Below are 17,644 nucleotides of genomic sequence, written 5' to 3' on the forward strand. Positions count from 1 at the left end.
GCCGACAAATGTGTCCTCCTTTTCCCCAGATTTAAAGGATGGGTCGGGTGTATCCTTCGTGGCCCAATCTATCGCAGAATTCAGAGCGCGGCTCAGCCAATTCCAGTTTCCAACAATTGCGGCAGCTACTTAGTTTTAATATTACTCTTTCTGGGTCACAATATAAACTTTTAATTTTAAGGCGAGAATACAGCTGTGTAAACTTTAAATATCTGCTCGGTTTATCAAGACATCACATATTCGCAAAAATGCTCTGACGTTTTCAGAGACGTCTGTTACCCCGCTAGCTCGATAGCTGACCAAGAGGTCAAGGCTCACTGGAGCCGGCGAGAACAGCGAACTCCCGGCACATCGTTGTCAAACCTCCCGCATTCTTTCGCTACTCAGGTTAAACATGATATATAAGTCACTTGTATAACTTATATAGTTATAGTTTTTACACAGCTGAATAAACGTCAAACAGAAAACTGATTAAACACAAGTGTGATGGTAGAGAATTTACTCCAGTGTCCTGTTATATTTTAGGAGCAAAGAGCAGACGGCTAATTTTATTAAACTCCACCGAGACAATCTGCAATCAGCTAGCACATACCTTAAACACTTCAAGCTGTAAGCTAATGATTGTTATATGAAAGCAAATGCATGCTGGTGCAATAAGCTGTAGGTTTTACGTCCAATGGGTGCATGATCTGATTAGTCGACTAATTGCAAAAATAATCGGTGACTAGTCGACTATCAAAATAATGGTTTGTGGCAGCACTAGTGTGTGCGTGTTATCTAAAATTTTTGTATCATAAATTTGTGTTTGCATTGTCTTTTGTTTGATTTGAAGATCGAATCATTCTCACAGTGGCTTGAAGGCAGACAGAAGAAAGCTTGGTTCATTTTTCACACATCTGTCACAGGGGCCAGATGTTCACAGTGATACCACGGCTCTCAGTTTGAGCACAGGCGGTCCTTCCAAACCACTTAAACTACTGCAAGTAAAAAGTGCTTTTCAGTTTGTACATTCTTCACAACTGTTGGTTTTTCTCCCTAACGTTGTTTGATTTTTGTAATTTTATTTATTTATTTATTAATTTTGCAAAACTGTACTTGCACAGCTTCTTCAGTTCATTGAGGCTGCTGCAAAGCTCACTGCACGCTTTAGGCATTTGCATTTGTAGTGCATAAATTGTATACTCAAATTTCTTGCTTTGGGTCTCTTTGTGTGTAGCTGCACAAAGACTAAGACTGATGTTCCACAAGTGGAAATCAGGGTTGCAACTGCAATGCAATCTGAGTCACAGCGATTTTTAAAGAGGTGATCTGCATGGGGTTTGGAAGATGAGTCTCTTCACAGACTGAGCATTTTGACTACATCCTTCATCACACTGCATTATAATAAAGCTCCAGCTTAGCATATCAACCCCCCTGGGGTGCTGCATTGTTGGAGTCGGGGATGAGAACCACCGCAGTTGAATGATTATATTGCTCATCAGGGCCAGGCTTTCTGTCCGAGGACACTGCAGCGCTTTCAGTCAAGAAAACCGACATTCAAACCCAAAGCACGATCGGGGGGGCTAAAGTTAACGATATAGTTGAAAAGTGCAAGTCTGAAAAGCAGAACATCAGCAGAGAAATGATCCAAGGCCAAGAGGGTGTGCAAATTTAGTTTTTCTTTTCTTGTTTCTCGCACCTGAATGAAAAATAAGGAATATTGGGAAAATAAGATCGATTGCCAGAGCTGTAGGACAGGCAATAACAGCTTACTGTTCTCTAAACTGCTCTCCTGAACGTCAATTGTCCATATGCAGCGTAGCAAACGCCCCATAAAGCTTAAGATTTCCTCATATATCTCAGAAATGTGCATAGTGTTCTGTTAGGAGATATACTTTAGTGTGCAAGGAATGCAGAAGGTTGTGTCCTGTGTCCTGATTAGTTGGAAAACCAGACACTAGACTTAAAAGGAATGAAGTAAATGAAACAGTGTGTTTATGTGCTCTGAGGCTGGAAACTTACCTGGCTAACTAGTGCTTCTTGCTGTCTTTCGCTGTGTAATGCTTCCATTACGAGTTGAGCTTTATGATGACATTTTTGGTGCTCCTTATTTTTGTTCTTATTGCATGCACATTGTTACAGTCCTAATATGTATATATTAGGGGTGCAACGATACACAAAATTCACGGTTCGGTTCGGTTCGATCCTTTGGTGTCACGGTTCGATATTTTTTCGATACAAAAAAAATGTTCATGCCTTTTTAATTTGTCATTTATTAAAATTATAAATATATATTTTAACTCAAAAGTACAGTTTTTAAATTTAACCCTAACCCTTGTGCGTGTTTTTTATTTTGACAGCGAATGCGCACCTGCGGACCACTTATGTGCAGCCCTGGTTATTTAGCTCGTCATATTGCAGCCACAGAAATTCTTTTGTCCATGAAACCATAAAGCTGCACTTTCTTTTTGCCTTATAGTCTGATTTGTCATAACTTCTCCGTTTTGTGGTAAGCTTTTCTTTGGCTGTCACTTCTTCACCCTGACCTGTCTTATTTGGCTCAGCAGAACTAAAATATATATCCTGCTGCTTTTACACGCGCACTCACATAAGCTCAGCGATTCTCTGCGTGATCAACCTCTCACATGTTTAAGCTTGCTGCGGGAGATTTCACTTGTCATGTTTGCATATAAGCTAACGATTAATAAGACGATGTCAGAGGAATTGGTGCGCAAATTATCATCACTCACAGATCAGTGCTGTCGCTCTCTATACACAGTTCGCACGATTGCAAAGTGAAAGCAAAAAAACAAGCGCAAATTCAAACGCGATTTCAATATGTCACATATTGACAGTGGCTCACCGATGCCAATGACATAATTACCCAGCTACATTTCTGAAAGAATGCAAAAGCATTGACATATATTTTTCCTTCCTACAATAGCCCAACGGGCAGGGCAGAGATAGATTTTGGTAGCCCGACTGAAAAAATCGCTAGCTCCGGGACGTCGGGCTAGCGATATTGCAAGCCCTGTATCTGATTGAGGAATCATGCATCTTTGGAAAAGAGAGTTTATTACAGAGAAATGTCTCTTTCCAAAATAAAAGCTATACTATCCGCTTCTTCTGGGCTATATTCTCAGCAGCATAAGGAGAATCATGTGCTAACAGCTGTCTAAATGACTCGGCTAAAGTTAGTAGCATGCTTGTTGTTTTTGTCTTTGCACTAGGATGATGTCGGCGTAAATGTGCAGTCATATTCGTTGTGTTCCCACTAGTGCTTTCAGGTTAATCTCGTTGAAATGACCTTAACGCCACAACACGGCAAATCTCCGTTAACGAGCTACCGCCGATCGCCCCGTGCATGGGGCTAGACGGCCAACACGTTAACGAGCTAACTGCGCTAACACACTAGTTCCCACCCATGTAATTGAGCATTGCATGGCACATCCAACATACTGTTTTACTTTAGTCCATGACTCGCTTACCTTCAGGGTCATACGTCACATGAAAACCAAAATAATTCCAAACGCCAGATCTGAATGAGGGTGGGGGAGGTGCCCTGCGCTCTTCCTTCTGACTATGCTGTCTGTGTGGAGCGCTCAGTGGATCTGCGCTCGACAGTGCAGCCTAGGCGGAGTAGTCGAACGCAGATTCACTGAGCGCTCAACACAGACAGCATCGTCAGAAGGAAAGTTGATAAAATAAATTACAAATGTTGTATTGTTCGATACATATGCGTACCGAACCAAAAGCACTGTATCGAACGGTTCAATATCGATACGAATATCGTTGCACCCCTAGTATATATGTGTTAATCTTTGTGATTGCATTAGAATAAAATAAAATAATTCATCTATCAAATCTTCCCCTTCTCTTTCCCCCTTTTTCTGTGTTTTTATTCACTTGTTTTGTCTTTTACTTTGAGAAACTCGTCTCTCTTGTTTTTCAGTCTTCCTGCCTTTGTGTGTTTTACCTACAATATGTTGTTCCCTGAACTGTGTTACCTGGACCTTGTTTTCACCTTTTCGTATTTGCTCCATATGTTACTTTTCCTCTATGCCAGTTTTCCTTTGTAGATTGTTGCAGGGAATTCATTCTCTGCCTTTTGCTCATTCTCTCTGTAAAACCTAAAATTTGCTAGTTTTCTAGGCTGACCCTTGCTTGCCTGCTCCTAACATACTCTGACGTCTGATTGCTTGGACTGGGAATTTGTGCAGTGAAACTTGTAAAGACTGATTTTTGCTCATAAGTTGTGCTTTTGAGGTCTCATTTGCCTTCATCGGGTGTTACATAATCTTTTGTTAATCTCAGATTTTGGGGGTTATTGAATTATCGCAGCTCTCTCCTCCTATTTATTGAACCCAGCACATTACAAATTCCACCCAAAGCAGAGCTGGACAGTGTTACATTAACAAAACTCCTTTCTCATTATATCTCAACTCTTATTTGCAAGCATCCTTTTAAATGCATCTTTAGTTTGTTAAATGTTGAATGTTTTCAACAAGAAGCAACAAGAGCACACTAAAAAAGAAGAAATATTGGCATCGCTATCAGGTAAAAGACAAATGTGTTTTTAGCAAACTTTTTATTTTAAGCATCTTTATTGAAATTTACAAGACAGTTTTTTATAATTTTACTGTCTCTGAATCTCTATTATTAGAAGTCTGGATGTGCTGAGTGACTGCATGAGCAACTGGTGAGACCCTTTTTTCTTGGTCCACAAGCACCGGTCATAATCTTTCAGCATCATATCAGGTAGGTAACTGTTAGCTATGTGCTTTCAGCTACATAAAACAGACGTCATGCTTTTCCTTATTTTCTGTCATTCTGTAACAATGATGGATGCACATATTAAACATGACCAAAATGCCAAATAATGTGATCACAGCCAGAAGCTCAGACTTCAGACTGTTCTAAGCGCTCTAATCTTGGCTCTGTATCATGTCAGTGAGATTGGATATCTTTAAAGTGATCATCTCAGGCACACAACACAGTAGCCCACCCCTCCTGCTGTTCAAACCTTTTGTTTTAAAAAGGGCAGCTGATTCAAAGAAAGCGTGATTGAAGCGAGCTGAAACAAATAGTTTCAGACACAGGATAAACTAAGGCTCAGTATATGATATATGATTATTTTGAGCTTAGAATCAATAGAAAACAAAATAAATATGTTCCCTGTAATATGCTTATACAGCTTTCTTATTTCATTTACGGCCATCTGAGGTCAAAGATGCTGTTTCAGAGGAGCTAAACTGTCAAACTGCCAGGGTTTGCTCTGAATTTGAGTTTCTGTCTCAAGCTTGGGTTTCTGTTTTGCTGTTAGAGTTTAAAGTTTGATTTGTGTTTTCGTTGGATTTCCCTTCTCTGTTTCTGCCTTGGTTCCTGTTTGTTCCCTAGTTTGACGTCTCATTAAGAGTTAGTATTTACATCTGTATTAGTTCTCTTATTTGCTGTTTTACTATGAAGGTTTTTTTTCCCATGTCTAGGTTAGATGTTTCCTGTCTGTCTGATTGCCTTGATTACGTTCACCTGTGGTGATTATGCACACCTGTGGCTTTCCCATTTTATGTCTATTGCCTAATCAGACCTCTGTGTATACTCACTTGTCACTTTATTAGGTCAAACCTGCTAGCACCTGATTGGATCCCTTTTGACTTCAGAACTTTCCTAATTCTTTGTGGCACAGATTCAACAAGGAGCTGAAAACATCACTCAAAGATCTGGGTCCATATTGACATGATAGCGTCACACAGTTGCTGCAGATTTACGTCAGATTGACACCACACCCCAGAGGTGCTCTACTAGATTAAGATCTGTCATTTGAGTGCAGTGAACTCACTGCCCTGTTCAAAAAGTCAGTTTAAGAGCTTTGCGATTTGTGCAGATGGGGACACTGTGTTCATAAAGGGATCTATGTGGTCAGCAACAATGCTCAGGTGGTGTTTAAATAATGCTCAGTTGCTATTAAGGGGCCAAAAGCGTGCTGATAAACATCCCTGCACACAATTACACCACCAGCAGCAGCTTGAACCATGGATAGATACAGGGCAAAATGGATCACTGGTTTCACGTCGTTTACTCAAAATTCCAACCAAGTTGCATCAGTAACTGAGAATCATGAAGCCAGACAATAATTTTCCAGTCTCCCATTTTGGCGATCCTGTTTGAATTCGTATTTGTGGCATCTGGTGTGGTCTTCTTCTGCATGTGCTTCAAGGTTTGAATGTGCTGTGCATTTAGAGATGCTCTTCTGCATGCACTGTTGTAAGAGGTGGTTATTTATGATACTTTTCCTAGAGACAACTATGCAGGAAAATCCCAGTAGATCAGCAGTTTGTGAAATGCTACTTTAACCAGCTCGTCTTGATTGTGTCTACATGCCTAAATGCATTGAGTTGCTCTGGTCAGTTGATTAAATATTTGTGAAGGAGCAGTTGAACAGTTGTACTTAATAAAGTTTTGTTCTTTGTGAAAACATCTGTTAGGTTTCCTCCTATTTTTGCACCTTGGTTTCTGGTTTTGGTTGCATGTTCATGTTTCATATGGCACTTTTCATCGGCCACAAAGGCTTGCCTCAGTGTGCAGAGTCTTGCATTAGGTCCTCTCTACTCCACACTGTGACACTGCCACCGTACGCCCTTTAAGAACAAAAAACCTGACAGGCATAGCAACAGTAACCGTCTGGCAAATGGTCAAATAAAATGTAACTAAACATTTATTCTAATTTATTCCACCTTGTGTTCTACATCTACGCAGCCGTCACACAATCCAACAGGTCTGTGATTCGAATGCCACCTGTGGCTCCCACTGGAGCTCAGAATAGAAACGTAGTAGACATTTCAACATAAGAGCAGTCAAACTCCCTTGACTGGAGCTTGAGGTTTCATAACCTCACAAACCCCAGGATACCCCTTCAAAGCTGTAACAATAATTTCAAACAAAATGTGTGACTGTCAGCTCAAAAAAGGTGGTTGTTTTCCTCTTTTTTCCATAATTCCCAGAAGCTTGCTTTTGCAAGACTCAAAGTTTTGATCTGACAGCTCACTGCAATATGCATTTTTTTATTATTATTACAGAGAGCTTTGTAACCTACTTTTAAAGCCATTGAGCGCCACTCGGCTCGGATGGTAAAATCCTCTCCTGCACTGGCACTTGTACTTGTCCAACACAAATCCATGGCCAACAATGGGAGTGCACTGGAGGAAAAAGAACAGACAGAGACAGGTGGAGATTAGTTTAGAACAAAAAAGAAAAATCACTTTCCTCTGGTTGTAATCAACAGGATTATCACAGGAAGGAGTTGCATGACTAAGAGCGAGGAGCTGGTGGAGGAAATTACGTGAACATAAAACAATAGGATGGAGGAGGATGAAGATGATCGCTCAGCCGACTCAGCTCTGTTTGCTTCTTGAATCCAAAAGCAAGTGGGCGTAAAATCATAAATTCTCTCTGGTATTTTCGATGTCAGAACCATAACAAAACACACACACACTGCAATAATAAAAACAGATGCAAGTATGAATCTATTTTTCCCCTGAAGCTGAAATGATTAGTTAGAGAATAGATTATCTGATCAGCAAACATCAGCAACGCTTTTAGGCAATAAAAGATCCAAATTCACTAGTTCCAGCTAAAGTTATACAATAAGATTGTTTATTAACTTCTAGAAAAATTATCTGCAAAGTTATCAAGTCAGTGGTGCAGCAAGGAGGTCCTGGGTTCAGATGTGCCAGCTGGGGCCTTTCTGTGTGGAGCTGACACGTTCTTCCTGTGCCTGCATCCGGCCTTTAAGTCTGATGTCCCTAAGTCACACAATCACTGCGGCATCACTGAGAGTTAAAAACTGTCTAAATTCTTTCATCTGTAATAAAATGATCAGTGTGGCTGCTTTACCAGGTGTAACAATTAGGTTTAACATCCAGGCATCCATGAAAACTGAATTTATGAAATTTAACAGCGTTAGAAGTTAGCAGGGAGTTAGCTCGCTAGCTTCTTCTAGATTAGATTAGATTAGATAGAACTTTATTAATCCCTCGGGTGGGTTCCTCTGGGAAATTCGATTTCCAAAAAAGCACAGCACCGACAGAAGTTACAGAGTTACAGAATATTATATATATATATATATATATATATATATATATATATATATATATATATACACACACACACACATATATATATAAATACAGAGACAATATAAATAAAATATACGAAGGGGATAAATAGAATAAATAGGAATAAAAATAAAAATACAAGTGAATTGCACATTTCAAGTATTGAGTCTATTGCACCGTTGACTATTTACAAAAGTATTGCACAAAAGGTATTGCACAGTGAGGTGAAGAGGCACTACAGCTTAGTTGTTCCCCCCTCCTTTGTCCTCCTGTTTCCCCTCCCTCTCCCCTCCAGAGAGGAGTTAAACAGTCTGATGGCGTGTGGGACAAAGGAGTTTTTAAGTCTGTTAGTTCTTGTCTTTCAGGGCTCTAGACTAACTTTTTGACATGGGCGCACCGGTACACCTAACTTTAAAAATTTAGGCGTACCGGCACAAAAGTTAGGCGCACTCAAATTTTTCAACCGCATCGCTTAACACCGCAGTTTTACATGTGCACTTTCTTTGGGGGGGAAGTCCATACAGACAATATTAATTTCTAAATTATTAACTAACAAACTTGTGCTTAAAGTGCTTTGTCAATATTGTAGAAAATGTTAAAAACTTAATCATCATCTCGGCCTCCTCTGACGACCTGTTTGCTGCTGTCTGCTGCTGAAAGGCCGTGGGGAGAGGGGACACTTGGGCAGTGCATTTACTGCAGCATATAATGTGTTTTCTGGATACACTGTGCTTTTTCAGCATTCAAATATTGATGGCACCGTGTCAGAGCACTGGCTATGAATTTCAGACAGATCAGGCCTTAACTTAACAAAAAAGTTATCAATAGTTCTTTTGATCTTTTCTTATTACCCACAGCTACAGTACATCCACTTCTCTCAGGCCTAGGCTGCTCACTAGGGCTGAGTATCATCACTGATTTCTATAATCTATTCAATTCCGGTTCTCAAAGTCCTGATTTGATTCAATTTAGCCTCAGACAGTCAGAAATATTATAATTCTGATCATTTATCAGCACTGATACACATGAGACTTCATCAGAATTGTGAAAATCACAGCAGATGCCTTTGTGTGAAAGTAACTGAGAATAAAACACAGGAAAACATGAAGGAGATTTTCCTGGTCTGGCTTTTTATAGCAGATAACCTTAAAAATATTCTGCAATTTTGCATAATTTTAAGAAATTTAAATTTCTTCAGTATTGAACAGCAGAAATTAGGCTTTCTTGTCCGAGGTCATTTAAGTGAAAAAAGAAAAAGCGCTGTAAACAACGCTAGACTGGTGGGTAATAAGCGAATGAATAATGCAGAAAACAGATTTGAGACGGGAAACTGTTCCTGAAGTACAGAGAGAGAGAGAGCTGTGCAGGAAGTGTGATTTTTATCGTGGTGGAAGCAAAACAGCAAAAGTCAGAGGGAATTCATGACGACATTGATCAAATGTGAAGCGCAGTTTGCTGCTTCTTTTGCTGCAGGCTCGGTGAATTTTGGTTGGAGAGAGGCAAAACCTGCAGCTCAGAATCAGCACAAAAAGACGTAAACACAGCGCGGACCCGAAGAATCGCTAAGCTCCGACAGCGTGTCCGTGTTCAGGCCGTCGGGTGAGAAAGCCGAGAAAGACGAAGCTGATTCTGATGTGTTGGGTCCGCTCCGTGTTTGGGTCTTTGTGTGGAATCCGTTAATGAATTGATATCGCTTTATTCAAGCTACTCACCTCTCTCTTCCACCTGCACTTTCAACTGGACCACGGCCAATCAGAGAGGTCCCGCCCCTGACTATCTCTGATTGGTTTAGTCCACGATAGGGGCATAATGTGTGTCTGTTGTTGACCACACGGAGAGTTACAGAGATTTTTTTTTTGTTACCGGAACAGTTGGTCGCACCTGTGCGACCAAATATTTATTTTTAGTCGCACCACTGAAAAATTTGGTCGCATTTGCGACCAAATTGGTCGCACTCTAGAGCCCTGTCTTTATCTATATATAATATTGTATGTTGTATACGGTTGCCAACGGTCCCTTAAAATACGGAATCGTCCCGTATTTAGAAACAAAAGTACACGTCCCGTATTGAGCTAATAAGGGACGCACTTTGTCCCGTAATACAGTGAGAATCAAAAGTAGTCTATAAATGTTTATGGAATTAACGCTTTGTTTGAAAACATAATTCCCAGCCCCTCTCCTGCTTTGTGACCAATGAGCTGACAGCACACTTATGACAATTCGAGTATGACAATTCAGATTACCGCTCATCTCATTGGTCGAGGAAAAGTCACTTGCGGAGAAAATACCGGAAGACAACAGATGACCACAAAAAGAAGCATGGCCAACAGGGAAACAAACGCCGACACTGCGGTGCAAGTCTCGGATGACAGTACACCTAAAGCTGGGCAGACACTGTGCGATTTTTTTCAGTCACGTTATTCAGCTCCTGCTCAAACTGCACGATTGACTCACAGGGATTAGAAGTTGGTAGGTCACGATGCAGGTCTCACACTATACGGCCCGATGCTCTGATGCGACCTGAGTGCGCACACTGTGCCTCCATAAAATGAAGGTTATAACCAGTGTTGGGTAAGTTACTTTAAAATAGTAACTTAGTTAGATTACTAGTTACTTCTCTCAAAAGTAACTCAGTTACTTCAAGTTACTCGTTACTTTCAAAGTAACTAGTTACTAGGGAAAGTAACTTTGGTTTTACTCAGAATTCTCTTGTTAATGTGTTTCTTCCATAACTTTGCCAGTCTTCTAGCTTGCTTACTTGCCACAAGTGCACTGTGCCACCTACCAATAGAAAGGAAAATATAATGTATAATGTATAATGCATATTTCCACGAGAGAAATCCCACGCCTGGACCGTCATTGACTGCTGCCATGATTCTAGCCTACGTCACAGAGTCATGTGCGCCTTTTACATCCAACACAAAAACTGCAGTCGTGGTGCTTTCGATTGTACTCAGAACTCAGAAATTCTGTCTTCTGAATAGGAAGATGTAGGTAACACCAGACTGCAGATGAGCTGCATACAGGGCTGGACTGGGACAGAAAATTGGCCCGGGCATTTTGACTAGAGACCGGCCCACCATTATAGGAAAAATCATAAAGCCTTTGAATGAAAATAAACACTGTTGTGACAGTGATGTTCACTGTTTTGATGGTATATATGCATCAATCTATCAATCGTTTGTTGTAAGATTCAGATAATTATTTTTTAAAAGCGAGACACTTTAAATGAGAATAAGAAAGAAAAGTATTTCTTTGTGCCCCCCTTTCCCTTTTAATGCCCTACATGCCCCCCTGGCAACACTTTGAGACCCGCCCCTGCACAGTTACCAGCTGTCAGCTACCTAAAAAAGGATCCTGGGGTTATTTGTCTCTCAGAAACAGTTCATAACTTCCCTTCAACTCATTCATGTCACCTAAAAGGTAAACCTGTTTCTCCATCACCTGTTCAGCTCTGATGATCCAGTAAGGACATCTCCTGGTTTCATCTTCATGTTTCCCTCTCACCAGATAACCAAACCATATCATGACCAGCAGCTTTTTTGCAGCTGTGGCTCCAGCAAACATCAGCTGATACTAGAAATTAATATTAAATAAATTCTAACAACAGCTGATCAAGCTTAAATGTGCTGCTGTTGTTTAGCGCCACATCCGCTGGTTTCCTCTTTCTGGCACAAAGTGAGCGATAAACAAACAAGAGAGAAAAGCCGATCAGCTGATCATTGATCAGTTTTCATGATTGAAGTAGAAACGGGAGAGGGAGGGTGAGAGGATGAGAGAAGAAGAGGCAGCTGTGCAGCGTAAACACAGAATAACTCCAGCTTTGTGTCTTTTTCATTGTAGCTGAAGTCCGGGACAAATTGTTCCTTTTCACCTCAATAAGAAACGCGTAATATTTTCTCTGAATACCAGAAGGGACGGTTGGCAACTCTAATAACTTATGAACAAAATAAAGTTCAACATCATTAACTTCATAGCACCACCCAGCTGTATAGAAACTCCGTCATGCTAGCTAGCACGCAGTACGGAAAAAGTTAGAATAACGAAAATAAACTCCACCTAAACTTGGTTCATATCTGACCCAGAGAGACTGCAGGTCATAACTTCTTACCTGAAGTTCAGTTCACACTTCGACCGGCGGCCGCCTCGGGTCTCTTTTCCTTCTGCGTCCCCTTTCCTTCATCCACCTGCTGGCCTCACCACTTGCTAATGTTACTGAATCTGTGGAAGCTCCGCGATAGCCACCACACGAAGTAACGAGTAACGACCCTATCTAAATCCCAGTAACGAGTAACGCGTTCCTGATTTTAGCATAATAACTAGTTACCGTGCTCGTTACCACAATAATAACGTAGTTACTGTAACGCGTTACTTAATAACGCGTTAGTCCCAACACTGGTTATAACAGAAAATCTGTCGCTTGCTCGCTCTCTCTCTCCGTCTTTCACTCACACAGACACACCACCACCATCAACTTTGCTAAATTGCTAATGAAAAACATTGATCAGGCAGCTGTGATTGAGCAGCAGTGTCGATCCAACTATTTTCACGGTTGTTGTGGTCGTGATAATTTTGTGATGCCACATCGAAAAGACTCGGATGAGCTTTCCAAAGTTCTACAAGTTGTGCCTCCATCGCTTGTGTCCAGATCACACGCTGCACAGCCTTGCTGCTCCGTCTTTTTCACAGACGTTTACGTGTTTGCGCGTGAGCAGTGTGAGCAGCTGCGGTGACACCCTCACGAGCGATTGATGATCGGGAGCTGGTCGTGAGGTGTTAATCGCTTCTCGTTACCCCACGTATACTACACGACGCACGATGAAGGCCAAAATCGGGCCGATCGCCAAATCGGTCGCACGACTCAAAAATCGGCTCAAAATGGGCCAAAAATCGCACAGTGTAAGCCCAGCATTAGAGCAGCAATGTTTGATCACTCAGAGAAAGAAAAAAAAAAGGCTGCAAAAGTACAGGGAGGAATGGGAAAAGGAAAACACCTGGCTGGAAAAGTGCACGATAACACCTATAAAGCGTACTGCACTGTGTGCCGGCGCACTTTTTCCATAGGCATGCTTCTAATGGTGGGCACATGAAGAACATGAGGGGCGTGAAAGCTCGGGGAACCCTTAACCAATTTTTTGTCCACCAGGCCACGGCAGAAGCAGATATGGTATGTAAACACTGGTTTGTTTTTTTTTAAACCCTCTGGTTAAGGTTAATATGGGCATGTGCAGTGAATATCAGCGCTATGTGGCCAGAACTGTGATAATATAATTTATTTTGTGTAATAAACAACTGCAAGGATAGATGATTACAACAAATAGATGACTAATACATAAAAGTAATACATAGATGAATAATGATGATGAGTTAAGATGCGTAATCATGGGAACAAGTGGGTTTACAAACAGGAGCAGCTGATTAGCTTTAGAAAAGCTGAAATAATACCTCAACTGAAGCCAATTGTACTAAATGCACTACATGTGCACTGTTACAAGAATGTTTTTCGTTCTATTGCTTTCTATTAATTTATATAATTTTAAGTTAAGCAGGACAGAGTTCTTTTAAAGAAAGATTTACTTATATTCTCAAAAGTTAAGCATGACAGGCTTCTGTTTAAGAGAGAGTCCTGTTTTATTGTATTAATGTTGTCATTTTGAGCTAAAAATAAATGGCTAAATGATCATTTGTTTCCCATATGGTCATATCACAAAGAATATGCATCTGCTTAAATCAAATTCAAGTCAAATGATTAAAAAATAATTTCACACACAAAAAAAGAGCTACCACACTGGGAAGGGTGAAGACAACTGGGTTGCCCGGCCCTGGCCACGAGGTGTCCCTTATTTATTTTTCAGGGAGTTGGCAACCCTAATGTTGTATGTTCTGTATGTATGTTCTGACTGTGGGATTTCCAAAACAAATTAAGACATACAGCTCTGTTATCACTTCTGACATAAATGAAGACAGGAAAATAAACAGCAGTGACCTTTGTAGGGTAACTGAAGTTTGGGTAGCTGGTATATCACGATGTGCTACGTGATCACTAGCGACACAGCTATGTTAGCATAACATAAACACAGTGAAACTGGAGGATGAACGCTAACTTTTTTTCCACTCGATAAAAGTTAATGTGAGGGTTCCCGATGGTTAAGGACAAATGCAATCGCGTGGCAGGATGCTGTAAACGGACCGATCTTCAGTCAGGAGAACAACTGAGATAATCCATCCACAATACAAGGTTAGTCATTGTTACATCCCCCAGGAGGATGTCTCTTCTCCCTATTAACCAGTGTTGGGTAAGTTACTTTAAAATAGTAACTTAGTTAGATTACTAGTTACTTCTCTCAAAAGTAACTCAGTTACTTCAAGTTACTCGTTACTTTCAAAGTAACTAGTTACTAGGGAAAGTAACTTTGGTTTTACTCAGAATTCTCTTGTTAATGTGTTTCTTCCATAACTTTGCCAGTCTTCTAGCTTGCTTACTTGCCACAAGTGCACTGTGCCACCTACCAATAGAAAGGAAAATATAATGTATAATGTATAATGCATATTTCCACGAGAGAAATCCCACGCCTGGACCGTCATTGACTGCTGCCATGATTCTAGCCTACGTCACAGAGTCATGTGCGCCTTTTACATCCAACACAAAAACTGCAGTCGTGGTGCTTTCGATTGTACTCAGAACTCAGAAATTCTGTCTTCTGAATAGGAAGATGTAGGCAACACCAGACTGCAGATGAGCTGCATACAGGGCTGGACTGGGACAGAAAATTGGCCCGGGCATTTTGACTAGAGACCGGCCCACCATTATAGGAAAAATCATAAAGCCTTTGAATGAAAATAAACACTGTTGTGACAGTGATGTACACTGTTTTGATGGTATATATGCATCAATCTATCAATCGTTTGTTGTAAGATTCAGATAATTATTTTTTAAAAGCGAGACACTTTAAATGAGAATAAGAAAGAAAAGTATTTCTTTGTGCCCCCCTTTCCCTTTTAATGCCCTACCTGCCCCCCTGGCAACACTTTGAGACCCGCCCCTGCACAGTTACCAGCTGTCAGCTACCTAAAAAAGGATCCTGGTGTTATTTGTCTCTCAGAAACAGTTCATAACTTCCCTTCAACTCATTCATGTCACCTAAAAGGTAAACCTGTTTCTCCATCACCTGTTCAGCTCTGATGATCCAGTAAGGACATCTCCTGGTTTCATCTTCATGTTTCCCTCTCACCAGATAACCAAACCATATCATGACCAGCAGCTTTTTTGCAGCTGTGGCTCCAGCAAACATCAGCTGATACTAGAAATTAATATTAAATAAATTCTAACAACAGCTGATCAAGCTTAAACGTGCTGCTGTTGTTTAGCGCCACATCCGCTGGTTTCCTCTTTCTGGCACAAAGTGAGCGATAAACAAACAAGAGAGAAAAGCCGATCAGCTGATCATTGATCAGTTTCATGATTGAAGTAGAAACAGGAGAGGGAGGGGAGAGGATGAGAGAAGAAGAGGCAGCTGTGCAGCGTAAACACAGAATAACTCCAGCTTTGTGTCTTTTTCATTGTAGCTGAAGTCCGGGACAAACTGTTCCTTTTCACCTCAATAAGAAACGCGTAATATTTTCTCTGAATACCAGAAGGGACGGTTGGCAACTCTAATAACTTATGAACAAAATAAAGTTCAACATCATTAGCTTCATAGCACCACCCAGCTGTATAGAAACTCCGTCATGCTAGCTAGCACGCAGTACGGAAAAAGTCAGAATAACGAAAATAAACTCCACCTAAACTTGGTTCATATCTGACCCAGAGAGACTGCAGGTCATAACTTCTTACCTGAAGTTCAGTTCACACTTCGACCGGCGGCCGCCTCGGGTCTCTTTTCCTTCTGCGTCCCCTTTCCTTCATCCACCTGCTGGCCTCACCACTTGCTAATGTTACTGAATCTGTGGAAGCTCCGCGATAGCCACCACACGAAGTAACGAGTAACGACCCTATCTAAATCCCAGTAACGAGTAACGCGTTCCTGATTTTAGCATAATAACTAGTTACCGTGCTCGTTACCACAATAATAACGTAGTTACTGTAACGCGTTACTTAATAACGCGTTAGTCCCAACACTGCTATTAACCCTTTGTTTTGTCCAGGCTCCACCTCCTCTGTCCTGATTGGATGTTGCGCAGAGTCCGGCTAATTGGTAATCAGCAGAGCACTACTTAAGGCCTGTGGAGCTGTGCTTCTGGGCCCTCTGGCCATTTTGGGTGCCATACTTGTGAAGGCTTGCATGCCTTTGTAGTTTGTGTGAGCATTGTTGTTTCATGTTCAGACTGCTTGTAGGGGAGAGCTGCCTTTTGTTTTGACACCCTGTTTTCTCCTGTTTATGTGTTGTTAGGTAGGTTATGGTTATAGGTTGTATGTATTTTGTTTCTTTGGAGTTAGGTAAGTTTCTTTTATTTCTACGTCAGGGATGTTTTGTTTGTTATGTTGGCCTTGGCTCTCCCTGACGTTACACCTCGGTCTGAACCCCATCACCAGTATTAAATAAACCTTTTAGAATTACCATCTTGGCTCCTCCTTTTCTATCCACATTTATGTTTGTCCCTTCAACCCCCTAGACTAGCCAGGGGACGTAACAGTCATTAATAAAGTGCTGCATGGGCTGAGCTGTACTTATATCTTAAGGTTTTAAAAACTGAGCTTTAAAATGAATAGAGGTAATAAAACCTGAGAGATGCCGACAGTGATCACTGACTGTTTGTAGGGGCTTGTTGGATTAAATAGGAGAAGATACAACGCATCAAAACATGTTAAGCACACAACAGCCTTATTAAATGCTGAGTACTTTGGGCCCGAAAGCAGGATTCATCACGTCATCACTTAAAGACAGGATTGGTTCTCTCCTGGTACTCGAGCTTCCTCCCACAATCCAAAGACATGCACATTAAATTAACTAGTGATACTAAATTGGCCATAGGTGGTTGTCCTGTCCATCACAGGCTTGGATTGGTGTATCCACCTTTTACGCTAAAACAGGTGGGATAGGCTCCACTTGCCCTGCCAACCTGAACTGGACCAGCGGAAGAACTGAATGGGGGATAGTTAGTAATTACATGCCATCTCTTTCTGATAATAAAGCACTTAACTTTGATAACTAATCGAAAATCATGTATCTGTTGCCGTCTACATGGACAGAAAATTTAATTATTACATTTATACTTGGGAACCTTACTGTTGTATAGGAATATAATCAGAATACAACTGGCAGCCAGCTGTGTTCAGTGACAAAGACTCATTTAGACTGAAGGCAAAATGTTGGCAGTCATCTGCATTTATAAGTTAGACAGCAATTATTTGCAAGCTGTCAACAAGCAAGTCAAATTGTAACTATTTTGGTTGCCTCTCATTAGGCGACCTGTGCACTTGCCTTGCGATTAAAAGTGGTTGTGAGCATGCAACATCCTCGAGCTCTGGGCAACTATTAAATCACCACAAGTTGCAATCAGTCGCAGAATGTGAAATAAATTCAGTGCAATCACCAACCAGTTAAGCCGAT

The 17,644-nt window shown here is 41.0% G+C and overlaps 1 protein-coding gene across 1 annotated transcript in view; it reads right to left on the reverse strand.

Annotated features, from left to right (window-relative positions):
- The window catches only part of gpr158b (G protein-coupled receptor 158b), a 107,436-nt gene that overhangs the window by 50,127 nt on the left and 39,665 nt on the right, over positions 1 to 17,644 (reverse strand). The window contains exon 3 of the mRNA XM_085439864.1: positions 7,073 to 7,175. Within this exon, the coding sequence (XP_085295990.1) occupies positions 7,073 to 7,175 (103 nt within the window). The remainder of the gene's footprint in view (positions 1 to 7,072; positions 7,176 to 17,644) is intronic.

This window comes from Copadichromis virginalis, linkage group LG18 (assembly GCF_057382275.1).
Source record: "Copadichromis virginalis isolate Kocher_CV1m ecotype Utaka linkage group LG18, C_Virginalis_male_GT1.1, whole genome shotgun sequence".
In the NCBI taxonomy this organism is placed as follows: Eukaryota; Metazoa; Chordata; class Actinopteri; order Cichliformes; family Cichlidae; genus Copadichromis; species Copadichromis virginalis.